The 24,823-nt window shown below is 38.2% G+C and overlaps 1 protein-coding gene across 1 annotated transcript; it reads left to right on the forward strand.

Annotated features, from left to right (window-relative positions):
- Window positions 1–2,558: 2,558 nt before the first annotated feature.
- On the forward strand, window positions 2,559–24,066 carry LOC133462561 (TOG array regulator of axonemal microtubules protein 1). The gene is made up of 23 exons (XM_061743860.1): window positions 2,559–2,837; window positions 4,169–5,340; window positions 8,871–8,931; window positions 10,228–10,356; window positions 11,438–11,701; window positions 12,125–12,405; window positions 12,491–12,714; window positions 12,922–13,022; window positions 13,099–13,263; window positions 13,355–13,423; window positions 15,689–15,843; window positions 15,944–16,115; window positions 16,250–16,483; window positions 16,872–17,007; window positions 17,250–17,355; window positions 19,990–20,225; window positions 20,349–20,507; window positions 21,404–21,530; window positions 21,622–21,737; window positions 21,835–22,015; window positions 22,131–22,350; window positions 22,834–22,920; window positions 23,032–24,066. The coding sequence occupies exons 2-23, from the start codon at window positions 4,240–4,242 to the stop codon at window positions 23,283–23,285; spliced, it is 4,578 nt and encodes a 1,525-aa protein (XP_061599844.1). The 5' UTR covers window positions 2,559–2,837; window positions 4,169–4,239; the 3' UTR covers window positions 23,286–24,066.
- Window positions 24,067–24,823: the final 757 nt, after the last annotated feature.

Consider the following 24,823-nt stretch of genomic DNA (forward strand, 5'->3'; position numbering starts at 1 on the left):
AAAATATCTAAAGATATTCAACTACAACCTAAGGACAGTGCAATAACTTGTGCAATATTACACCACACTTTTTCTAGCCATATAATTATTTTTATGGTACTGCACTTTTTATTTTTATTTATTTTTTACCTTTTATTTCCATTTTCAGCTTTATTTTTATTTTTTTTATCTTTTTGGCTTTTGGGGTGTTTGATAAATGACAGTGTTGTGTGTGTGTGAGATGGAGATATCAATTTCCCCAAGGGAACCTCCCAAAAGGATTAATAAAGTCATCTTAATCTGAATCTGAAAATCAAAATAAAATTAATAAAATGTTAGTCAAACAAGTCATTTTTTTATCGAGCATTATACAATGATAATTAAACTAATGTGATATATTATTGTGAGAGTTGTTTGTTTAACAACATTGCCCTAATACAGTAATAGCATATCGGTAATATATCGGTCTGAATTGTTTAATGTTTAGTCTAATTTGCATACATACATACATTTTTCCCTTAGTAATCCCAGAATGGGGAAATGTATTCTCTGCATTTAACCCATTTCTAGTCAAACTAGGAACAGTGGTCTGCCATTTGCACGGCGCCCAGGGAGCAGTAAGGGTTAAGGGCCTTGCTCAGGGGCCCAAGGTGGTTGACCTCGGTTGCAATCCAGGGGCTTGAACCTGGGTCCTCCAGACCTCCAGACCTCCAGCCCTCCAGACCTCCAGACCACTGCGTTCACAGAATGCAGGACTGCTTGTGATTCCTACACTCTCCAAGAGTAGAATTGGAGGCAGAGCCTTCAAATTTCTGGCCCCTAACCTCTGGAATAATCTTCCAGTCTTGGTCCGAAAGGCGGACACACTCTCTGCCTTTAAGAGTAGGCTTAAAACCTTCCTCTACGAAAAATCCTATGCTTACAGTCAGCTAGTTGCTGTGTTTCTTGGATGTTTTGCTGTTCTACTGTTTCTCCGATGTTGATGTTTTCTGATGCTTGTGTCTTATTTTATGATGTGTGATATCTGATCACTTTTATCTCTGATTTGTATGTTTTTATACATTATTTTATGATGTTATATCTGATCACTTTTATCTCTGTTTTTGTGTTGTGACACATTATGAGATGTTATGGACAGGAGGCAGTTCGTGAAGTTGGGTGGCAACCAGTCTATTGTATATGGTTGGACATTGTTTGCGGTGTACCACAAGGATCAGTACTAAGATCAAAACTATTTATCATATACATAGATGACATACGTAAAATATCAAAATTACTCAAATCCATTTTATTTGCAGATGACACCAACTTTTTTGCATCAGGTGACAATCTACAAGACAAAAGTCATGATTTTTGGTAATAGGAATATGGATAACAGGGCTTCGATACAGATAGATGGGAAGGACGTAGAAAGGGAACAGGAAATCAAATTCTTAGGGGTGACAATAAATGACAAAATCTGCTGGAAATCTCACACAAAATACATCTGTACTAAAATAGCTAGAAGCATCTCAATAATGGCAAAAGCTAGACACTTCCTATACAGCAAATCACTCCACACTCTGTACTGTTCAATGGTTTTACCTTATTTAAATTACTGCATAGAGGTCTGAGGCAATACATATAAAAGTACTTTGGAACCAGTATTCATTCTCTTATGCACAATGCCGGTTATCTCGAACACACCAATCCATTATTCATTAAATCCAAAATAATAAAATTGTTCGATATTGCAGAGTTAATGACGGCACAAATAATATACAAAGCCAGAAATAACTCTTTACCCGGACAAATACAGCAAATGTTTCAGCATAATGTGTATATAAATGGTATATATAATAATGATTATATTGTTTATGATAAGATGTGTGTGTGTGTATGTATATATATATATATATATATATATATATATATATATATATATATATATATATATATATATATATATATATATATATATGTTGTATATGTATAATATTTATAATGCTCAAGTATATTTATATTTACAATGCTGAGGTATAATATTGCAATGAAGTGCTGTAGTATTTTTATAAGGTAATAACAGGTATATTTTTTTTGATAAAGTAAAGCTTGCTGTTATATATTTTTTCTTACTTTTATTTTCAAGAAAAAAATGAAATAGAAACAAGGGGAGAACCTCATAAGTTTTTTACTTCCTCCTACTCATTTTCGGGCATGAAGTTTATTTCCCTTTGATTTTGTTCAATGGCTGTTTATTTATATTACTTTTTTGTTGTTTTGTGTAATTATTTTTTTATTTTATGTGTAATTATTTTTTTATGTATGCTCGAAAAGATTTAAATCAATCAATCAATTATTTGAGGCTGTACAAATAAATTGAACTGAATTGAATGGTCCAAATAATAATAATAATAATAATAATAATAATAATAATAATAATAATAATAATAATAATAATAATAATAATAATAATAATAATAATAATAATAATAATAATAATAATAATAATAATAATAATAATAATAATAATAATAATCCGGCTCGCCGCTGGTGATGACGCTCCGCCTGGAAGCGAACCCGCGTCACCATGGAAACGCTCCGTTCGAGACATGTATTCGCCATTTTGCTGCCCCAGTGTGTGTTTATATGTACATTTGTGTGAGTGTGAGTGCGTGTGTGTGTGTGTGGGCTCTTGTCGAGGTAGAAACCCCATGTAGCTCCTAAATATCCACCCCTGAAGACGCCGGGCTGAGAGCAGACATGTCCTGCAGCTAAAGGCAGAAGTGCAGCTACTGCAGCGCGGACATTTAAACGCTGCCGTGCAGTTTCGCCCAGGGTTGTCGAAAAGAAACGGACCAGGGGGAAAATACCAGCAGGTCTGTGTTTTCTTTTTTAACTTTACCAGCTCCGACTACGCATAAAATACGCTTAAATGTGTGAGTGTTTTAGCTTAGCAGCGTTTTAGCAGGGAGCTACAGTAACTCAAAGATGGACTGTAAGCCTATTGACTGTATTATTCTCAGCCTACTAAGGCTAAGGCTGCTTCATTGTACGAAAATGTTATAAACTAGTAGATGATAATCTAATTTACTGCAGTAGAGGTGGTCCGAGTCACTTTTGCTGCTGTCCGAGAGCCACAAGTGGTTGTTTTACGCCCTAATTGATCTGTGATGTGACATGATGTGAAAGAGCAATGATTATTTCACTTTGAATGTATTTAAATGCATGACACACTCTCTCTTTTTTTATTTATCTTGCACATGTATAACATTAACCGATATATTTTACAAAACGCATCAAAAAAATGTGTATTTTTCCTGTATGCCTTGGTGATACCGCGGTTGAATTGGTTTGATATTGGATATTCGACATTCAAAGACATCCATTTAACTTGTGATACATACCACTGATTTTGGTCATATTGCTTGTGATGTGTTCATGGTCATCTAGACTATATATCACAAGAGAGTAATTATTATAAAATCATATTATGGGCTGGTTTAATGATGATTTAATGAGGTTTAATGAATTCAACACCAAATGAATTCAACACCCATAAAACTTGTGATACATACCACCGATTGTTTTCAAATCACTTGTGATGTGTTCATGGTCATCCAGACTATATAGCACAAGACAGTAATTATTCAAAAAAAATCATACTATGGGCTGATTAATGTGGTTTAATGAATTCAACACCCATAATAAACAATTGGTGTTATGTATCACAAGTTTTATGGGTGTTGAATTCATTAAACCTCATTAAATCAACCCATAATATGATTTTATAATAATTACTCTCTTGTGATATATAGTCTGGATGACCATGAACACATCACAAGTGGTTTGACCAAAATCAGTGGTTTGTATCACAAGTTTTATGGGTGTTGAATTCATAAAACCACATTAAATCAGCCCATAATATGATTTTATAATAATTACTCTCTTGTGATATATAGTCTAGATGACCATGAACGCATCACAAGCAATATGACCAAAATCTGTGGTATGTATCACAAGTTAAATGGATGTCTTTGACTGTCGAATATCCAATATCCAATATCAAACCAATTCAACCGCGGTCTTGCTGATTGTTGTTTTTTAAAGTATTGTTGTGTTTTATGGAATCTTGTTGTCACTGTGTTTTACACCTTTTTGTATGTAATTCCTTGCTTGACTGTCACGACTCTATGATTTGTATTCACAGATTGATGGACAAAATCGTTATCATCTTTCTTCAATAAGGATGAAGGCACAAAGTAAAGGCGAGGAACATAAATGTCCTCAGAGAACTGTCTTGGCCTCCTTGGGTTTTCATATCTGACCACATCCAAAAGAACACCAATAATGATACCTGGATTGATTTCCCAGGAGTTACATGAGCAGCTTCTGGACCTGAAGAATTACCAGAGGCGCACAAATGGGGTAGAAGAGCTAAAACAAGTCCTTGCAGAAGTGGACATTAAGTCAATCCCATCTGGTGGCATTGAGGAGCTCATCAATTTTCTTCCCCGACTTCTAGACGACAGTAATTTTAAGGTGCTATACGGCACTTTACAGGTTTTAAACGTCCTAATTCAAAAGCTAGAAACAGGAGTAGACAGATATTTCAAACATATAATTTTAGTGGCCCTCAAGGCCTTGGGGGACACTCGCACTATCACCAGGATTGAATACCTCAATGTGTTTCAGCAGCTGATGAAAACGGTTGCTCCACAACAAATATTAGATCTTGTAATTGGCAACTTGGCGCACAAGAATTCCAGGGTACGGGAAGATGTCCTTAACATCATTATGGCAGCTATGCTCACTCATCCTAGGAAGGATTTTAATATCCCCAAGCTTTGTTTTGAGGTTGCACCATACTTGGCAGACAGCAAGCGAAAGGTCCGCCATGCTGCCCTTGAGTTGTTTGCTGTTTTCGACTATTGCCTTGACACGGGTAAGAAGCAGCCTTTAAGGAAAGCTGTGGACATGGTTGAGCTGAATGAGGATGCCGGGGGTCTGATGGCTGCTGTGCAGGCAAGACGAGCGAGGCATATCCTTCCAAAACTGTCATCAGAAGGGGTAGTGGAGTATGGGTTGGTGGTGCCCAAGTCTGGACAGTGGTGCGTGGGACCGTATGCATCTGGAGCTGACCTGGACTGGGTGATGAACGGAGGGCGAATAAGCAGTGCCAAGAGCTACAGAACTGAACCGGACTCTGAAAGATTATATGGCTATGGCAGCTTAGGCTCCCTCACCGATGACCTTCCACTTCAGAGGAGGATTGTGAGCGCAGGCAAAGGGAAGAACAAACTACCCTGGGAGATGTCCACCTTCTCCAGTGAGAATGAGCAGCAGCAGTGCACTTCACCTAATGGAAAGTCCTCTGACCAGGTGAGGCTCACCATCATTAATCACTGTCTTTATTCTTGTTTAACTCAAAGCCATTTGGAGGACTTCTTTATATATTTTTTTTCTTTTAGAAATTTTTATTGGTTATACATTAAACAATATACATATGCACAGCATTAAAGGATATAGAGAATAAAGAATACAAGCATAGCGTGGCTGTAACATTCAAATATTTACAAGTATACAAGATCCCTCACCCAGCTATCCCTCCCCCGCCCACTACCCACCCCAACCCTCCCGACAATCCCCATTGTCCCTTTGAATCCAGATGCACATAAAAATGATTGTCCATTACTCCAGTGTAAAAAATAAAAATTTTAAATTAAAAAAAAAAGGAAAGGGAGGAGGGGGGTGTACTATTAAATTGCAAAAATAATAATGAGGGATATTATGAGGGAAAGCCGCCGCCTCACTCTAAGAATAATATTCTAGTTATCATTCAGTGGTGTTTGTAAATTATCATAATACTCCAAAAAGGGAGCCTAAATTTTCCTAAAATTTTGTGAGGAACCTTTAAGGGTCATTTTCTCCAGCTTCAAAAAATGCATAACATCTCTAATCCACCTGGGGAAGTTAGGTGGAGCTTGTTCTTTCCAACAAAGAAGGATGAGACGTCTGGCAATCAAGGAGGAAAAAGCTATGATTACCTGAGCTTTGCCTTTAAAGGAGTGCGTTTCAGGAGTGAGTCCAAATAGTGCACATACAGGATTGGGGTTGATGACTTTTTGAAATCGTGGAATAGGCGTTAAAAATGTTGGTCCGGAATGTGTTAAGTTTGGGGCAGAATAATCTGGATATAATCTGCTGGACTTCTTTTATATATTTTGATAGCTTTGTGACTTCTTGTCACACATGCCATCTGATTTTTTTAGGATATACTGTATTATTGGTTCATTTACCTTGTTCTTTTAGTTGTTAAGCATGAAGCAGCTCTTGATTAAAAGTGTGTACTTGGCTTTTTGTCCAAAGAAGGTTAAAAGCATGTGTATGACTACGTTATTTAGGTTTGATTTTTTTTTTTTTTTTGGTGGAAAGCTGGCAAAGGGGTAGGATAATCCCATGGCTTCAGATATTTTCTTTGAGATGACTGAGCAGATCAAGACTGTTATGTTATTTTACCCTAATAAGTGTGAAGATTATAATTTTTTCTTTGCCTTACCCTGTTCTGCGTCCTTTTGGTATTGCAAAGCTCACAAATAAAAGATAAAGGTAACATTAAATTTAAAGCAACATATTCATTATTACAAGTCTAACGCCTTAAATATGTTCTTATTGTCAGAATTGTGAATTGTGTTTTTAAAGGTGAGAAATCAATAAAAAAAACAACTAAATATAGAACCCATCCCTCATAATCCAGTATGGAGGAGGCAGCAGAGAGGGAGGGTTGTATTGTGTATCTTCTGTTTGTGGAAATGACTCATGTCAAATACCTTAAATATCTGATTGCTTTTTTAAAAAATGGTATAGACAGAAAGACACATATAAATAACTTTCAGGCAAATAGAGAATCCTTGACACAGTACCTGGAAGAAATACAGTAGATGAGTACTTGTCTTGCAAAATGATGTTGCTGTAGAAACAAGCAGAAAAGGGTTCATGTTCATTCCTGATGCTAACATGCATCCTGAGTGATCAGATTACAAGTGGATTGATGTAGACACACTCATTGAGGAATTGCTCAGAGCCACATTCAGGGTTGATCTGGGATGTTTTTGGCCTTGTTTTCTTAGCAGTGTGAAAGCAAGTGTGCCTGCTGACCTAACGCCTCCACACGCGCAGCAGTTTCTACTAGGATGTGATCCCATTGTTCTAATTTCCAGATAAAAAAAGGCTTTTTCTAAAAAGCAACATCCAGACTCCCAGGATAAATATCTCACAGTTGCAGAAAACCTACTGCTTTTATGTTGTTTTCTGTAGTAACAGTCAATGAAGCAATAGTTAGCACAATGCAACAGACTTGAACTGTTTTTTAGTCAGGAGTCAGCAGACCTGGCAATCTATTGAAATGTTTGCAATAAATGTGACTTTGGCAAATTTAAAATGTGTTAATCTCAAATAATGAATAATTGTACTGTTGATGCTCACCTGACAGTGTGATGTGGGCTACATTATGTTTTTATTTGCATGTGGAGCAGATATTAAATAATCATATTTAGTTTTGTTCTCCAGCTTAGAAAGTCCATTTTAAAAAACAACTTCTGTTTATGGCAGTATCTGTTTCCCAGCAACCCCATTACCACACACAACACTTATTGAAAAGCCGTGAAATATAATTTGTAATTTGATAGGGTCATGCTTGTAAACACAGCTTGTTATGTATTTTAGTTTTATTGCTATCACACTAAGTGCTCTGCAATGACTGTTGATCAGATAGTAGGCAGTGCGACTATACCATCTCATATCAAAGTCTAAGATGGATGCACCAAACATCTGCCATTATTATGAATATTTGTGTCCTTTATTTATATTTAACTAAGATTTTGTCATCATGATTTTGTCGGAGGGGCAGTTTGGCGCGATATGGCAGCCACGCTTCCGTCACTCTGCCCCAGGGCAGCTGTGCCTACGAAGAACGTAGCTTACCACTAGGGATGGGCGATATTTTACCGTTCACGATATACCGTCCAATAAATTCCCCACGGTAAGAATTTGTCATCTCGCGGAAAGAAAGAAAGAAAGAAAGAAAGAAAGAAAGAAAGAAAGAAAGAAAGAAAGAAAGAAAGAAAGAAAGAAAGAAAGAAAGAAAGAAAGAAAGAAAGAAAGAAAGAAAGAAAGAAAGAAAGAAAGAAAGAAAGAAAGAAAGAAAGAAAGAAAGAAAGAAAGAAAGAAAGAAAGAAAGAAAGAAAGAAAGAAAGAAAGAAAGAAAGAAAGAAAGAAAGAAAGAAAGAAAGAAAGAAAGAAAGAAAGGATAAATTCCCGTTGATGACGTGTTTGTGTAACAAACATGGCGGATCTGAGTCATTACAGTTTTGCAGTACAGGTGGACTCATTTAATTGGTTTTTATCAATTCAATTTAATTGGTGTAGTTTAGTAGCATTTAGTATTGTTTTAGAGCAGTGTTTTGGGGGCTCCAAAGACTGAATGTGGTGATAGATTTATACAGTAGTTAAAGAGTTGGAGTTGAATTGGTATTTTTTCTATTGTCTTTTTTATCGTTATCGGGATAAATGCCAGAAATTATCGTGATACATTTTTTAGTCCATACCGCCCATCCCTACTTACCACCACCGGTGAGAATGTGTATGAATGAATAATGATCTCTGTAAAGCGCTCTGGGTGCCTTGAAGGGCGCTATATAAAAAGTAATCATTATTATTATTATTATATAGTACTTGAAGAAGCGTCCGTAGTTGTTCTCAGCTATGTATCGACTACATCCCTTTGTTCAGGGTGGTAGGTGGAATTACACTAAGGTCTTTGTCGTGTTTAAGGATTGTTTTAAGCTAGTTACGTGAACATTATCTGTTGTTGTTGTTGCTATTAAAAGAACTAACTTTCTGCCCATTCACAGGTAGGAGGTGGGGATTTCATCCATCCATCCAGGAAGCCAGATACCTACATACCCAGTTTCAGTAAGTGCCAAGACTTATCTCAATATTGCATTGCCCATGAGGTAACGAGCGTAACTGACTGGTCGTCATGGTCAACTTTAGCGTGACTCAATTTAGAGCAGCTTTACGTTGGATTAGCATGCTGAGTCAGAGGAGTCACTGGTTCACATCACACTGGAAGCCCTGAGATGAACATAGTTACAAACTGCTCGGCAGATAAGCATCATGCCAGAGGAGACAATACCACAATACCACTCACTAACTGTTAAGTGTTTTCAGTGCTGGTCTGTTAGGAAATAAGAATACTGAGCTCTAATATACTAAAGGTCTCTCCATGGAAAAAAACTGTTCCAACTATTTCAGGCCATGAAATGTAGAGGCTGACTGAGAGAGCTGTTTAGAGGAAGGAAAGTTTGTTGTAAAAGGGATGTGGAAATCATTGGAAAGCATCTGATTCAATTGCTGCTGTAACCGTAACTAGAGTGTGGATTTGAAGCATGTTGTTAGCGCAGTCAAGTTAAAGATGATCTGCCAAAAGTCATCCTAATCTGCCTGACGACACTTCAGTATGGAAAAAACTGTAAATGAGCGGAAACCCACTGATGAAATTAAATGTGTAAAAGTAGACCTGTTTTCTGTATGAAAAGCATTTTTGCCTACTTTATTGTATTTTCAAAAATATTTTCTCATATCATAATTTGCTGCGGGATTTTATTTCCGTGACCTGTGAGCTGTGTGATTCTGGCTGCTTCTATGGGGATCAGACTCCAGGGTTACTAAATGATTTTAGCTAATCTGGAAACATGATCCTCAGAGATTTCTGGGGTAAAAGGTGTGTTGAGAATATTTAAATGCTGTGTCCCATACCTTCTTAAAAGTCAATTGTGTGCTTGCTAAAAATTTCCACTCATGTAACTGTCGTATGTAACCATCGGTGGTTCCAGACTGAATCTTATCAACTGAACTTACCAGTGCCAAGTTTGTCGGAAGTATTTATCTCATCATCAGTCTTAAAGGTCTGTTTTTATTAGCTTTTGCTTTAACTTTCCATTCCATCTTATATTGTTTTTTTCTCTTCTCTGTTGTAAAAATGTACCCTGTGGATTTTCAACTCTCATGTCACTCAAAGCCAAATCTCAAAGTTTTTGTGAATAAAATTTCAACCTTATGTGCCTTACTTCATATTGCACATCTTATAATGTGGCTATCACACATAAGCTCACTGTGGTGTTGATGTTGAAATTATATATTGCACTGCCCCACTTTCCTGCCATGTTTGGTTTTTAGTGAAAATGTAAAAATATTATTTCTATATAGGTCCTGCAGAGTCACAGAAGACGCCTTTTTCTAGAAGGAGGGAGTCTCCAGTACATCTCAGAAGAAGTGGAAGCCTCAACTTAGACACTGACATCTTTAAAACTACTAACTTCAATGACCCAGATGTTGGTAAGAAGACATTAACGCAAAAGAATCGACAGTTTAAACGTAATGTCTCTAAATAAAGTCATCAAGTAGTTTAATATATAGTTTAACCAACTGTGAATATTTAGCGGCCATTTTAATAAGAATAGTTTAGAACAAGTAAAAGCTGTTGGCCCATAATGAATTTAGCTGATTTAACTTTATGGGTTAAAGCGAGTAAATGAAAAAGAAAAGTTGCGTTTAGATTATCCACAAAATCCAGGGGCTAAACATAGTTCTGATGGAAATACTTCACCCCTAACACAACACAAGAGGTAGCAAATGTCCCGGCCATCACAGGTTTTTTAAGTACGCCCTAAAACCTGTTAACTTTAAGATGCTCCGAAGGATTAGTTGCTGTTTGTAAACATAACATTTAAACTTAGTCATTTATGCCGGCTTCAATCAGCTGAACAGACAGATGAGTACTGCCAGCAGCTCAGATCTGGAAAGCTCATGATGAATTAGGAGTGATAGCTCCAATTGTGGCACGGAGGAACTGAGTCCAAGTAATACCATGTACATTTCTAATGATTAAAGCACATTCCGTGCCAAAATAATCCTTATGTTTATTTTTTTATTATTTATTATAATTTATTATATAATTTATTTATATAATTTATTATTTATTTATACACTTATGTTGTAATGTGTAACAATAGTAGATTTTTTTTTTTTTTAATATGACTAAATTGCACTTCCTGATTTCACTGCTTCATAGGGTGAAACCACCACCACCACCACAGCCATGATCCTGCTTATTTCAGGACAAACAAACTTCAGATGACTTAGTCTGCTTAATTTACCTCGCATAATAAACTGCAGTTTGTGTCACTTTAAATACACGTGTATGAATTGATAGAACTATTGCATACTACAAAAGTGCCCGTGTTAAGTAGGTCCACACATGTTTTGGTGCTTCAATGTTTCAAGAGCAGAACTTTTAGTTTAATCGAACTCAAAGTTTGATTCAACTTTGAGCTGGCTAACAACTCTAATCAACACAATTTAATGAAGTCGCTACATTTAATCATCGTGCTTCATGTGTGACTGCAATGTCTTACAGTGGCACCCAAAGGACGTATGCTCCCGAGGAATCCCAGTGTTGAGCGAACTTTTTCCCTCCCATCAACCTCTACCGCACCGGGCTCCTTCCTTCTGCCCTCCCTCCCACTGGCTAAACACCCCGCGGGCATGCTTACTCCAACGCTGCCCCGCCGTCATGCAGACTCCTCCCTCTCAATGTCCAACACCTGGCCCAACAAGAGAGAGAACAGTCCTCACCAGAGAGAAGCAAGCCCCTGGAGAGAGACAGCTGACACAGCCAAGGGTAATGTACAATACAATACAATAATACAATACAACTTTATTTATAAAGCACTTTAAAAACACCAACATGGTCCAAAGTGGTGGACAGGCAAATAAAAGACAACACACCATATGACACAGAGCACATAAATAAAACAATCATGATAAGTTAAGTCAATAAAAAGGATAAAATAGAAGATAAAAGAATAAAATACTAAAAAGGATAAAATAAGCACAACTGTCTTGCTAGGTGTTAAAAGCCAAGGAGAAAAGGTGGGTTTTAAGAAGAGATTTAAAAACAGACAGAGAGGAGGCCTGTTTTATTTGCTGAGGCAGGTTGTTCCAAAGTTGTAGCCCAAGAAAACCTTGCGTATGTGTCTGGTTTGGTTTGTCTGTGGAATTGAAACATTTTGAATCAGCTCTTTTTTTGTTTTTCTTTTCCAAGGAGAAGTCTCTAGCAGACGCTCACCCAGGCCCCTTCGTGCCTCCCTTGTGAGTTCCTCTTCCACCTCATCGTTCCGGCAGGCCCTGAGTAACACAAGAGCAACTTTCTGTATTTCACCAGTGGTCCCTCCAGCAGAACAGCTCCATGCTCACAATGCCCTGAGATATACTACTACTGGGAGCCATCAGAATCAGCAACTTGATAAGAATGATCATCTAGAACATGATAGAATCAGTGCCTGGCAAGATGTGCAGGGGGATGATCCCATGGACATGCAGGAGGTCAGAAAAACTGTTTGACTATATAAGAGGTTGAAGTTGTTATGCATCCAAAGCTTGTATGAAATAACCTCTATGTTGCTCACAGATGATGAACTCCCTGCGCTCACTGCGTAACAGCGCTGCCAAGAAGAGGGCCAAAGTTAGCTCTAGTAGTCCAGATCCTGACAGTCCCGACTCAGCTATGAGGGTGGATCTAGGTCTGGACTCACCGATACACACCTCTCCAATGCTCACCAGCTCGGTCAGTGAGAGTGGCCTTTCCAGTCTGAGCTCCGTCATCAACTCCAGCACCAATGGCATCAAAACCAGGTCAGAGATTCCCACATTTTTCCATTTTACTAATAGTTTAATTGTAGATTAGTCTTCCTGTGTCACCTCTCAACTGACTAAAACTTGTTGTACATTCACATCATTGTGTACATTCAAATTTTCCTTTTGGTGCATACTTGTCATCACAAAACTGTCAACAAGTATTACAGTATTTCAGACAGTTTTTCATTTGTCAAATGTCAACAGTCTTAGAAACTCAGCCTCTTCTGTAATGAAACCTCCCATTGCAAGAGTGCCTTCTGCAAAACTGAGGTCTTCTGTGTCAATGGACTTTGGCAATCTTCAAGGTATAATAGGAATTCAATAGTTTTGACTATTTTGTTGCCTTGTGTTGCATCTGACTCTGTTTTCTCCTTTTTCAAGTAATGACCCAGCGAAACAAACTGACATCTGAAGTGGATGTTGTTGGGCAGAGAGTCACTTATTCCAACAGAGCAATCAAGACTGAAGACGATACAGTAGCTCTGTCCTCTCCACCGGTCAAGCCAGCTTTCCATGAATTCAGCAGACCTTTAAAGCTTGGCAAAGGTTAGCCAGCAGTAGTATAATACCAATATAACAACATTGTATTCTCTTATGGGTAATGAGTTCAGTCTTATTCCTACTCTTTGTTTTTTAGGATCCCAGAGTCACGGCAGCAGTAGGAATTCACCAGTAACAGACATGCTGGAGGGAGTGATTGGACGAGGTCAGTCTGTAGATCGGTTAAGCCTTTTATTCTTTGTATGAGGAAATACTCTGTATCAATACTCTAGCATAATGCATTTTTTAAGTCTCAATTTCTAGTAAAGTTGTTGAATACAAATCCACTTATCCCACTGAAATAATAGTTCAACTTAGAAGTGCCTATTTTCTGCTTATTTGCAGGTAAGATATATTTATTTAGGGGTTCTAGTAGAGTGGGTTCATAGCTTGATATGATCGAATATTCAGAAAAGAAATTTGTCTCACACTGTACACTGCTGAAGCTCGTCTTTGTGTTCTGCCCGAAATTTGTCATTTTACAGTCCCTGGCAGAAATATAAACTGACCACAATTTATTTATTTTTTTATTAAAGTCTTTTTATTAAAGGCTTTGCATATCACACAAAAAAAAGACAAAACAAGTAGAACACGAAAACCCACTACCCACCCCAGCCCACCAGACCTAAACCTCTCAAGAGCAAGTGTTTCTTGAGAGGAGAGACAATTAGACCGTGCAAAAGTATACAGATACATGCAAAATGAGATAAATAATGCTACATATTATGGGGTTACATTCCTCGTTTCCATATTGTTAACAAATGTCATGAAAGGCTGCCAAATTGCATCGAACTTCGAGAGAGATCCTTGAAGAGAAACTGACCACAATTTAACACGTTTATTCAAGTGAAAAACAAATCCAATATATGATTGCACCACTGAATATGCTGATTTTGTAAAACATAATTCAAAATAAATAATTAATGATTCAACATTTTTTGTTTTGTTTTTTAGCTCTAATATGGAATCATTTTATAATTTCCATAAATCTAATCTGTCTGAAATTGGCCTGAAGAACAAACTGATACAGGAGTCAACATGTGTGATACCTGTAAGAAATTAACTGAAGGACATGAAATGTAATTATAGAAAAGCCATCAGTAAACTTTTATCAAAGCCTAGACACTGGACTAAAGTCATTACCATGGACGATTGGAGTGATGAATCAACAATCTGCATTTAGCAAAGCTTTGTTTGGTCCAGGTTTAATATAACTTTTCAGTATGAAGATTAGATTCCATGAAGAGAACAACCAAATGCCCACAGTAGCTCAGGTGGTGTTGCATGTCAGGTGAAGAACCAGAGGAGGTGGAAATCATTCTCTCTACAGTAAATGCACAGGTGTACATTTAGCTTTTTGACTTGTTTCTCATTCTGTCTATTAAAAGTGTGTTTGTTGATAATGCAATCATTTTTCATGATTAGTTTTGTCACATAGCAAAGAGCGTTAAAATATTTGGAAAACCCTTTTGGAAAGATTTTTCCAAAAATCTATTAGTGTATTTTTAGACCACCTTTATTATGATTATGTGACACGTTCACCATAACATCCCTTCTTGCAGCATTTCAAGTATGTTCTTTTAGGGCTGCATTAATTTTTTTGCCAAGCTCTTGTATGATGATTGGAGATTCAAACCACTGCGTAAAGCTTTCTGGCACAGTCCAAAGATATTCAATAGGGTTAGGGTTCAGAAAAAACAGACTGCATTGATGGGAAAAAAAAAAAGGTCATTCATTACACTCAGGTTCTCAATTGACCATTTTTGGGGCAGATAACATTGCTGAACCTAGACCTGACCGACACCAGATCATATCACTGCCCACACAGGCTTGCACGACAGCCACCAGGCATTACACCTGCACTCTTCTTCCCTTGATGTCCCTATTACTGTGGGACAGAAGAAATCTTGACTCATCACACCACAAGACTCATCCAACCATTTCTCTAGAGTCATCTCTTATTTTCTTTTGTAATTAGCCTCACTGACAGGTGGTTCCCTTAAGGCAGTACACCTGTTTAGTCTCAATACCTCGAAGTTTCTATGCTTTAAATGCATGTAAATGCCCATGCAAACTCTGTCGGGTAAAATTGCTGTAACTTCTACTATATATTTTCTTTGAAAAGAGTTTACCAAATGTTTTAGACCTCTGATCTTGATGGTGGTGAAAAACATCTGTTAATATTTTTATCCAGGAGTTGTGATTGTAGCTTTGAGATTTTGCTGCCCAAATGCCTGGTTTCCTCATACTGTTTAACTAATATAACATTGTAGCCCTTTTACATGCACCAGAAAGCTATACAATTAACTGAAATAAAACAATAATTACATGGTTTAATTTTTTTATCATGCAGATCAACCTGTGATGTCCAGTCATACATCTAATTTGTATCAACGTTATTTGAATTACTCCTCCGCTTTGTCCTTTTTAGGCATGTTTGGTGCTGCAGTGTCGTCCAACTGTCCAGGAGTTCCCTTGTCACTTGAGCAGGGTGATTCGGCAGCTAAACCCCCCGCTGATCCTTCAGCAGGCAATTACAGCAATCGCCCAGACAGCAGTGACATCTTTTGTCCTGATGAGGCTAAAGTTAGTCACATTGTGTTCAGTACTGATTCAAAGCCTTTTATGAAAAAAATTCCAATCACCAAAGACTCACCACGTATGTCCTCTACCTCTATATGTGCAGGAGAGGGTGAAGAATACGCGGTTTGGCTGGGATCAAACGAGGTTACAGAGTCTGGATCAACTAGACAATCAGTTCAGTCAAGGGGACCACGCAAGAGAAACGATCCGCTACCGTGTCAGACAGATGTTCTCTGATTCACCTAGAGAGGAAAACAGAGACTTGATCATCAAAGGCAAGAGAAAGTCTTAAAAAGCTTAAATCAGATAATGCTATTTGCTCCTTTAGAAAATTGTGACTGGTTGTTCTAAGAAATGGTTTGCTGATTATGTTTGGAATCAGACATAAAAGGTTCATCTTCTGTTGTAGATCTGCATCTGAACGGCAGCACTGTCACATTCACCAAAGCAGACCCTCTCTCTGATGAATCCCCCATCAGTGCCACCAGTCCTGCCAGCCCTCCAGGACAGAGTCCAATAAAGTGTTTCACTCCACCCCACCATCCAAGCCCCCCTACTGTGCCCCCCAACCCAAAGAAGGGGTCTCGTGTTAGAAGGGCACCGAGTCTCAGCAGGACCCAACCCTCGTTGTCTCACAGTTCAGGTAAGTGAATCTACAACTGAAATGTTCATGATGAACTCAAGTGCTCATGTTAATTAATGTGCGTTGTCCCTTTCTAAATGAAATGAAATGAAAATTGTAAATCATGTTGCTCTGTGTTATTTCTGTTAGCGATGACACTGATGTCAATAAAAATAAATAGGTGAATCAGCAAATGAACAGGCTTTTGTGTATAGAAAATGTCGAAACATTAATTAGACCACTATATCTATCAGAGCATGTTCGAATAAAAAAAATAATTTCTGCTAATGTGGCACAATGCTTTGTTTTGACAACTTACTGTTAATGCGCCACTTGCAACACTTGTTTTCGGACTGATAGAGATGTAACATGAGAGCAAATCTGTGTGTCTGTGTTGTCTGCGGTCTAGCGGACCATTTAGATGAGCTGTCCCATGGTCCAGTGAGCCACAAGAAGAATCTCTCGGAGCCCCCAGAGCTGTGTCCATTTTCAAAGCCCGAACTGGCACTGACACAGAGTTTCAACCTGCTGAACTCTGAAGACTGGTGAGAGACACTTAATCCTTCAAAACTGATTATACTGACAGCTTTTATCCAAGGTTTTGTCAATACTTTAGTTTAATTAATGAAATGTGATTTTTTTTTTTTCTTTCTTTGTTTTTTTTTGTGAAAGTTTCATTTTGACAACTGAAAAAAAAAAACCGTAGCTATATAGACATTGTCCAACCATTTTTAGCACTTGTTATATAAAACAGCAATAAAAAAGTTTTATTTTTTAACCCCTCAAGGGAGAAGAAAATTGAAGGTCTGATGTCCCTGCGCTCTTTAGCCCACTACCACTCAGACACACTTCAAGTCCGGCTCCATGAAGTGTGTCTGTCTGTCATTCAAGAGGTACTATAACTGTTTGTGTAACACTCCCACATCACTTCACATTCCTCATCGTCTTACTCTGGTCCTGATAATCATTCAGTACGTTCTTTTATCATTATCTATGTTGTTATACAGTTTGTCAGCAGAAGCTTGTCGCTTCCTTGCTGCTGCTTTTCTGCCACCTGTAGGTGACATCGAAAAGAATAAATCTGATATTTTTAGGCTTAAATAAAAAATCTACAAAGAAAACAGTAACAACCATGGCTGTATAAATATAGTGGAGTAAAAATTATAGTATAATAAACGATAAGCTTCCTGTGACAGAAAACAACAAAATTGGAGCTTTGTTTATTCTTTTTATTGCTTCTCACTGACCAGGGCATGAATTAACTTGAAATCAGTCCTCATCAGACATAATGTACAAACCCGCTGTAATCTGCTGAGCTGAACAAAGATCCATTAATATCTGCACTACTAAACTGACTAACAAAGCAGACAGAAATGTGATTAGCTCGGCTGATATGGAGGTTTTCAGGGACAAGGTTATTTTTATGTCACTGGTATTGAAAAAGGGAAAAGGTTGTTTTTCATTCCTGTTCAGACGTAGTGGTAACAGGTCTCTCAGGTGACCGGATTAGAAGTGGACAGTGTTAAGTAAAGATGTGAACGTCCTCAGGACACATTTTGATCATTCAGTGGATTCTTGTGACCGCACACTAACAGTGCGTCTGCTGAAACACTGAAGGACCATCCACTGGCCTCACTTGACTCTGAAGGCAACAGTTTCCACAAGGAAGGTCTCTTGCTTTTCCAATTGATAGAAAAATATTTTTTGTTAAAAAGAACCCCAAAACAAATATATTAAGCTACCTCCAAACTTAGCAGCTGTGTGATTCACATAAAAACTCCTGCTTGTCTTGTATGTAAATTTTGCAGTTGCAGTACCACACGTCCAATTCTTCCATTCTGCCTTTTAACAGGCCTTGCCCCAAATGTTCATATTTTTGCGCCTTAGACTGGTTTTTATGTTTAAAGGATTAAAAGGTTTGGCTTGTGTGTCTTTAGTCAGCAGAGGTGTGCTGAAACTGAGGTCTCCAAAATTAGCTATTTTATGCTCCTTTTTTTCTCTCATACAGCATCTGTTACATAACTGAGCTTTCTGAAATGTTTGTAAATAGTCCTGGAAAGGCTTAAATGTGACTCAGCCAAATCTGAAACATCCGTCTCTGAGTTCTGCTATAGGTCAGACCACTGAATGCATTCATGAGTTTACAGAAACATCAGTAGACCCATGTTTGCTCTGATTCTTGTTCATCAAGAGCGGACTTTGTGATAGAGACTTTTGTTTGTTTGATGTAAAGCAGGTAATAGATATCTGATCACAACATTGTTTTCTGAAGATTAATAATAATAAATCATTTAGGGCTGGGCGATTTTGGACAAAAATAAAATCCCGATTTTTTTTTTTTAATTTTTTTTTCTGTGAAAACCCGATTTTCAATTTCGATTTTTTTTTTGTAAAACTACAAAAGACAATGGAATAAATTGTTTCAAATATGTTATCTTTATTTCTAAAGAAAAATAGCAAACAAATGTCCCTATTGGGAATGAAGTGCAATTGAAAGATACCGTAAATCCTCCTTGAGTTTAGTAAAGTGACAACATTTACAATTTTCTTGACCAAACAAAGATGACTAGACAAGCTCTGTCTGTAATGCCGCCAGCTGCAAAAAAGGAAAATTGATTTTCCGATTTTCCTTTTTTTAACATCGTCTTGATTAATAAATCCGATTTAGATTTAAAATCGATTAATCGCACAGCCCTAAAATCAATATATCTGTAAAGAGGGCATCACATTAGTGTGTTGGTAAACCCCGCCACCTGACAGCAAGAAGGTTCCTGGTTTAAATTTCAGCTTTTCTTTGTGGAGTTTCTGCATTTTCCCTGCGCCTCAGTTGGTTTCCTTTGGGTACTTTGGCTTCCTCCTCACAGTTCACTTTTGAACGTAAATGGGCCGTAGGAATGACTGAGCCTGCATGCTTGCTTGTCCTCTGTGTGACCCTGTGATAACAGGTAACCTCGGGTTTACCCCGCCTCTCACCCAATGACAGCAGGAGGCTGTGACACCCTGAGGGGATAAATTAGACATGGAGAACAAATTAATCTGTAGAAGTGTAAATGAGCCAAGTCACTCAACTGTACTTTGTGCACGTTGAGTTTGGTATTAGCTCTGCTCTCAGAGCATTCGTCTTCTCCCCCGAGGCCTCTGCACATCCCAGTAAGCTTGCAGTTGTTCCACTAAGAGACTCAAAGAACTTCAGTTGTGATTGGTGGTTTTTAATTACAGTTTGGCTACCTGAAGTCCACTCAAGTTTGGCTATAACTCGAATCTTAACTTGTATAGACAAAAACTATTTACTTTGTAAAGATAGAACTGTATTGGTGGTGGGTTTCTCTGGCCGTTACAAGTTCTGGAAACTCCATCTAGACTCAGTTTGTTGTCATGTCCTCTTGTCCGAGTCCATCTATGAAAATGTCCTGTTCCTTTGTGAACTGTTGTGATTTGTGAGGTAAATGTTTAATGTGTCACTGATCTTTAATGTGTACAAACAAGTTTGTGTCCACATAAACCAATGAAGTACATCTTTTACTCAGGTAAAGAACCTGCGGTCAAGTGTGTCCAGGGTAGCGATGTGCACACTGGGCGACCTGTACACACATCTGCAGAGAAACATGGACCAGGAGTTAGAGGGGACAGTCAAAGCGTTACTACAGAAGGCTGGGGAGAGTAATGCTTTCATTAGACAGGACGTGGACACGGCACTGGACTGCATGGTGCAGCACTGCACCCCGACCCGGAGCATCACTGCTTTACTGTCAGGAGGACTCAGGTTAGAATGCAGATAGAAGTGTGTTTTATTTATTTTTTGCTTTGTCTTTACTATCTTTGTAACATTACATTATTTTATAAACCCAATGTTTGATTGTTGAAATGGTTTCTCCTCTGCTGATAGTCACCTTAGCCCAGTGGTGAGAAAATGCACGGCTCAACACCTGACCGATCTGGTTGAGAAGGTCGGTGCTGCACGTCTCCTGTCCGGGGCTAAAGATCTCACTGACAGGGTTTTACCTGCTGTCACCAAACTTGCACAGGACTCCTCACAGGAAGCAAGGTATGCTGAAACTTAATGTGCAGATCTGTGTGTTTAGGTTATAACCAGTACTCGAGTTGAGGGGGGATGAAGGGGGATGGCATCCTCCCTGAAATAAAAACGATCAAAATCATCCCCCCTGTAAAACTGCCACCCCCCCTTTCCATCCCTTATGTCATTTCAGCAATGAATGTGGTTTTACTGCTATTTCAACATTTAGTCATCACCAGAAATATAACACCAGAAAAATAACTTATTTGACAATTTTCCCCTGTTTCAAGTAAATTTTCACTTGAAATAAGTAGGAAAATCTGCCAGTGGGACAAGATTTATCTTCTTATTACAAGCAAAAAAAATCTTGTTCCACTGGCAGATTTTTCTACTTATTTCAAGTGAAAATCTACTTGAAACAGGTGAAAATTGTTGTTTTTTCCAGTGATGAGTCTTGTTTTACTAAAATGAGACATTTTGACTAGAAATAAGACAAATATTCTTGTTAGGATTTTGAGTTTTTGCAGTGATCCATTTTACTTATCCTGTGAAGGACAGAGGCATATTGATAAGTTCAGAAAACTGTTTTTTAAGTGATTTGATGTAAGCCCAGTGGATATTTAAAGCTTACAGAAGGCTGCATTTAACTGCTGCTATGTCATTCCTGCAGTATTTCTGCAGGTGTTTTGGTCAGTGCAATTATTTGTAATATATTATATTATTTGTAATCAGCACAAATTATCTGTCCCCATATGATAAAATCCACCATCCCCCCTGATTTTTTTTTTTTACAACTCGAGTACTGGTTATAACATGTTATATTCATATGCATAGATTTGAGTACATTCTTGTCACACAAGTACTTCTGTCATATGAACATGCTCAAATGTAAAGTTTGTGTTCCTATTGGCTGGTTCGCCTTGCAGGTACTTTGGCCGTCGCATGCTGCTGTTTATGTCATCCCACCCAGACTTTGAGAAGATCCTAGAGAAATATATCGCTACCAAAGACCTGCAGGCTGTCAAAGACACTCTCATCACTCTCAAGACAAAGGTACCATTTTCATGTCCTTTTGCGAGACATACCTGTTTTTGCCTTTTTTGTCAAAGACATTCATCTAACCTGAATATTTCCTGGGTTTTAGGGTCTTGGTGATATGCCACAAGACACTCAGTCGGCCAGGGGGAGACGATCCCTCCCAGGCAGCGGCACAGTCAGGGCCTCTTCTCTTAACAGAGAACCGCTCAGTCAGACCAACAGGTGGGTGTAGATATCAAGCATGGCAGCAGGGGTGCCTTTAAACTAGAGGCACCTTTAGCTTTCACAACTAATTTGTTGCGTTTTAAATGATCTGCAGGGAGTCTAATAGCCACCGAAGTTACAGATCGCAGAAGAGTGTTGTGGACAAAACTGAATACATCAATCAGATCTCGGGTCTGCTGGGTTCAAAGGACTTCAGGGAGAGGATTAAGGGCATCGATCAGCTAGTGGCTGACTGTCAGCACAACCCCAACATGGTCATCAAAAGCATATTCCCGGTCAGTGATAACAGTTGTATATTTTTAAATTCCATCAGTGTTGTCTGGCAAGTCTGTATCAAAATGAAGCGCTCAAAACAATGTTTGCTCTTCTTCCTGTTTTCCTGTCTTTCAGCTGTTTGATTCCTTTAAAGCCCGACTGCAAGAGTCCAACAGCAAGGTCAACCTTCACGCCCTGGAGTCTCTGCAGAAAATCATACACCTGTTGAAGGACAACCTGTCCCAGGTGGTCAACATCCTGTTCCCAGCAATCGTGGACAATCACCTCAACTCCAAGAACAACGCCATCTACTCTGCTGCTATTGGAGCGATTAATGCACTAGTTTTGAATATTGGTACTGATTCAGATCATTTGAACCTTGATTTGTACGGAGCCCCTCTGGTGACATTTGGAAAAAAATAAAATAATGCATGGCCACGCATTAGTAACTCGTGGCCACGCATTAATATCTCGTGGCCACGAGATAATTAATGCGTGGCCACGAGTTATTATGCCTGGCCACGCATTATTTTGTTTTTTTCAAATGTCACATGTTATTACTACACTCGCCATGACAATACTCTTGCTCTTTAATATAATTAGACTATAATTACCGTTATTAATGATGAATAACCATCCCACCAAGGAAGTTGCATCCACGAAGTCCAGACAGTAGGTTATAATGCCATCCACGAGTAAAATAATGCGTGGCCACGAGTTATTAATGCGTGGCCACGCATTATTTTTTTTTTTTTTTAAATGTCACCAGAGGGGCTCCGTAGATTTGAGTTCATTCATATGAAAAATGAATGTTTGACTGTAATTTTTGTCTCCACAGACAACTTACTTCTTCTTCAGCCTTTCTGCACCAAGGCTCAGTTTCTATGTGGCAAAGCAAAAATTGACCTTATTGAAAAAGTTGCAGGTATGTTTGATGTAACAGTTCAGGAAACAATATCGAGCACATTATACCCACAACTTCTGACTGTTAATTAATACTTCTGACTTTTTCTGTCTTTTTTATTTTTATATCCAGGCCTTGTTACAGAGCTTTACCCTCGCAAGCCCCAGATGGTGGAGCAGAAAGTGCTGCCCTTACTGTGGCACCTCCTCGGCACCTCTACTCACAGCGGCACCATTCATGGCAGGGGCGGCAGTTTGCGGGGTGCTACGGCAAACCTGTGCCAAGCCCTTTATGCTCAGATGGGTCCGACCCTGACTGAGTGTGCTGCCTCTCAGCCTACCAATGTCCATAAAAGTTTAAATGAGATCCTGAGGACCTTATCTTAAACCCAATCAGATATCACCAAATGTTGGAAGACAACATTAACACTGACTTTACTTGAAGATAGAGATGTTCTACATTTCTTATAGTGCCTGCACTTTTATATCAATATTAAAAAAAAAACAAGTCCTTAAAAATAAGGAACTCTTGCTCTCATCCCAGTGAGTTCCTCTGCTACGTAAGCATTGTAACATACCCACATCAGGTCTTACACATAGTCAACCTGCTCTTTTTGCACTTTAAAAACTAGCTCGTTGTCATACCTTCTTTTTGCTACATTATATGTACTGTTGACAAATCAAGACTATTGCAGAATGTAAACTAAAATGCACAAAAAAAGGAAGACAGGGACATGAAAGTTGTATATTTTTGACGTTTCTTCAAATTGGATGTGATATTTTTGAACAGTTATATCTAGATGAAATGAGATTAACAAGAATAGTACAAAATACATTTGTACAGCTCAGATGTGTATTTGCACAGTATTCATTTGTATATATGCTGTATGATGGTACAGTTATAATTTATCCATTGTGTAATGGTTTGTCATGGTAATGATGTGCTTAATTGATAACATCTGTCTTTTGTATGATCAGAATGAAAACTGTATTTTTGTTAAGGAGAAGAGTGAGTTTACTCCTGCAGTTGCCTGAGAAACGGTGGAGGCCTCAGTCTTATTTGTCTCAGTATAGTGCCAGTCTTCAAGTAGCCTTGTCAGCGATATATTACTTTGCTTTGTAACTGTATAACTAAATTATAATGAACTCGTGAACAAGAGACGTCATATATGAATAAAGTTTTATTTCTGTAAAACCAACTTCAGTGGGCCTCATTTAAGAACAAGTAGAGTTGAATGATATTAACTGTAGTTATTAGTCTGGGCACTTGAATTTATCTTTATTTTTCAAGTGATACTAACTTAACTGATGCTTTTAACCAAAGCAACTAACGAGTGATGTTTATAATAAAAAAGGGAATGCTTCCATGAAGTAAGATTCAAAGCATAGCGTAAAAACAGATGACAGCCACATCAGTGTGATTTTTAGTTTTTATTTAGAGTGCAGTTACTGACATAATAACCATCTTTGTATTTACATCAAACATTATGTTTTGTGAAGCCGATATTGGCTTTCCTTCTGGTAGTGACACCAATCCCATATGCAAAAAAGAAATCAGCTGATTGAACTATCTTTTTGTATTTAGACTGAGAAATGTCTCACACTCCAAGGCTTTGAGGAAGAGGTAGGGTTGCCAAGCAGTAATAACAATGCACCTGTACTTTGATACTATATACTGAACTCTAAACTCTACAGACTCTACACCGATGCAATCTAATAGTCCTGGTACACGTCCAAGTTTGAAGTCAAATAAAACATTTTTCCATGAACATTTAACTATGAAAGTAGCTGCCATTCTGAAAGAGCACTGTACAGAGATTTATGCAAGCTGCTGTATGCTGTGCACATGCTTTCCAGCAGAGTTGGATGAGAGACGACACTTCCTGTCTTAGACTGGGCACGTCCCCTGTGCGAGCTGGATTGAC

The sequence above is a fragment of the Cololabis saira genome, chromosome 16 (genome assembly GCF_033807715.1).
Source record: "Cololabis saira isolate AMF1-May2022 chromosome 16, fColSai1.1, whole genome shotgun sequence".
Lineage (NCBI taxonomy): Eukaryota > Metazoa > Chordata > Actinopteri > Beloniformes > Belonidae > Cololabis > Cololabis saira.

Bases quoted from the DNA above. Each gene is read 5' to 3' on its own strand.
- LOC133462561 (XM_061743860.1), top strand. From the start codon at position 4,240: ATGTCCTCAGAGAACTGTCTTGGCCTCCTTGGGTTTTCATATCTGACC. The intron at 12,406-12,490 runs GTCAGAAAAACT...TGTTGCTCACAG, and splicing joins ATCCCATGGACATGCAGGAG to ATGATGAACTCCCTGCGCTC. The intron at 13,264-13,354 runs GTTAGCCAGCAG...TTTGTTTTTTAG, and splicing joins ACCTTTAAAGCTTGGCAAAG to GATCCCAGAGTCACGGCAGC.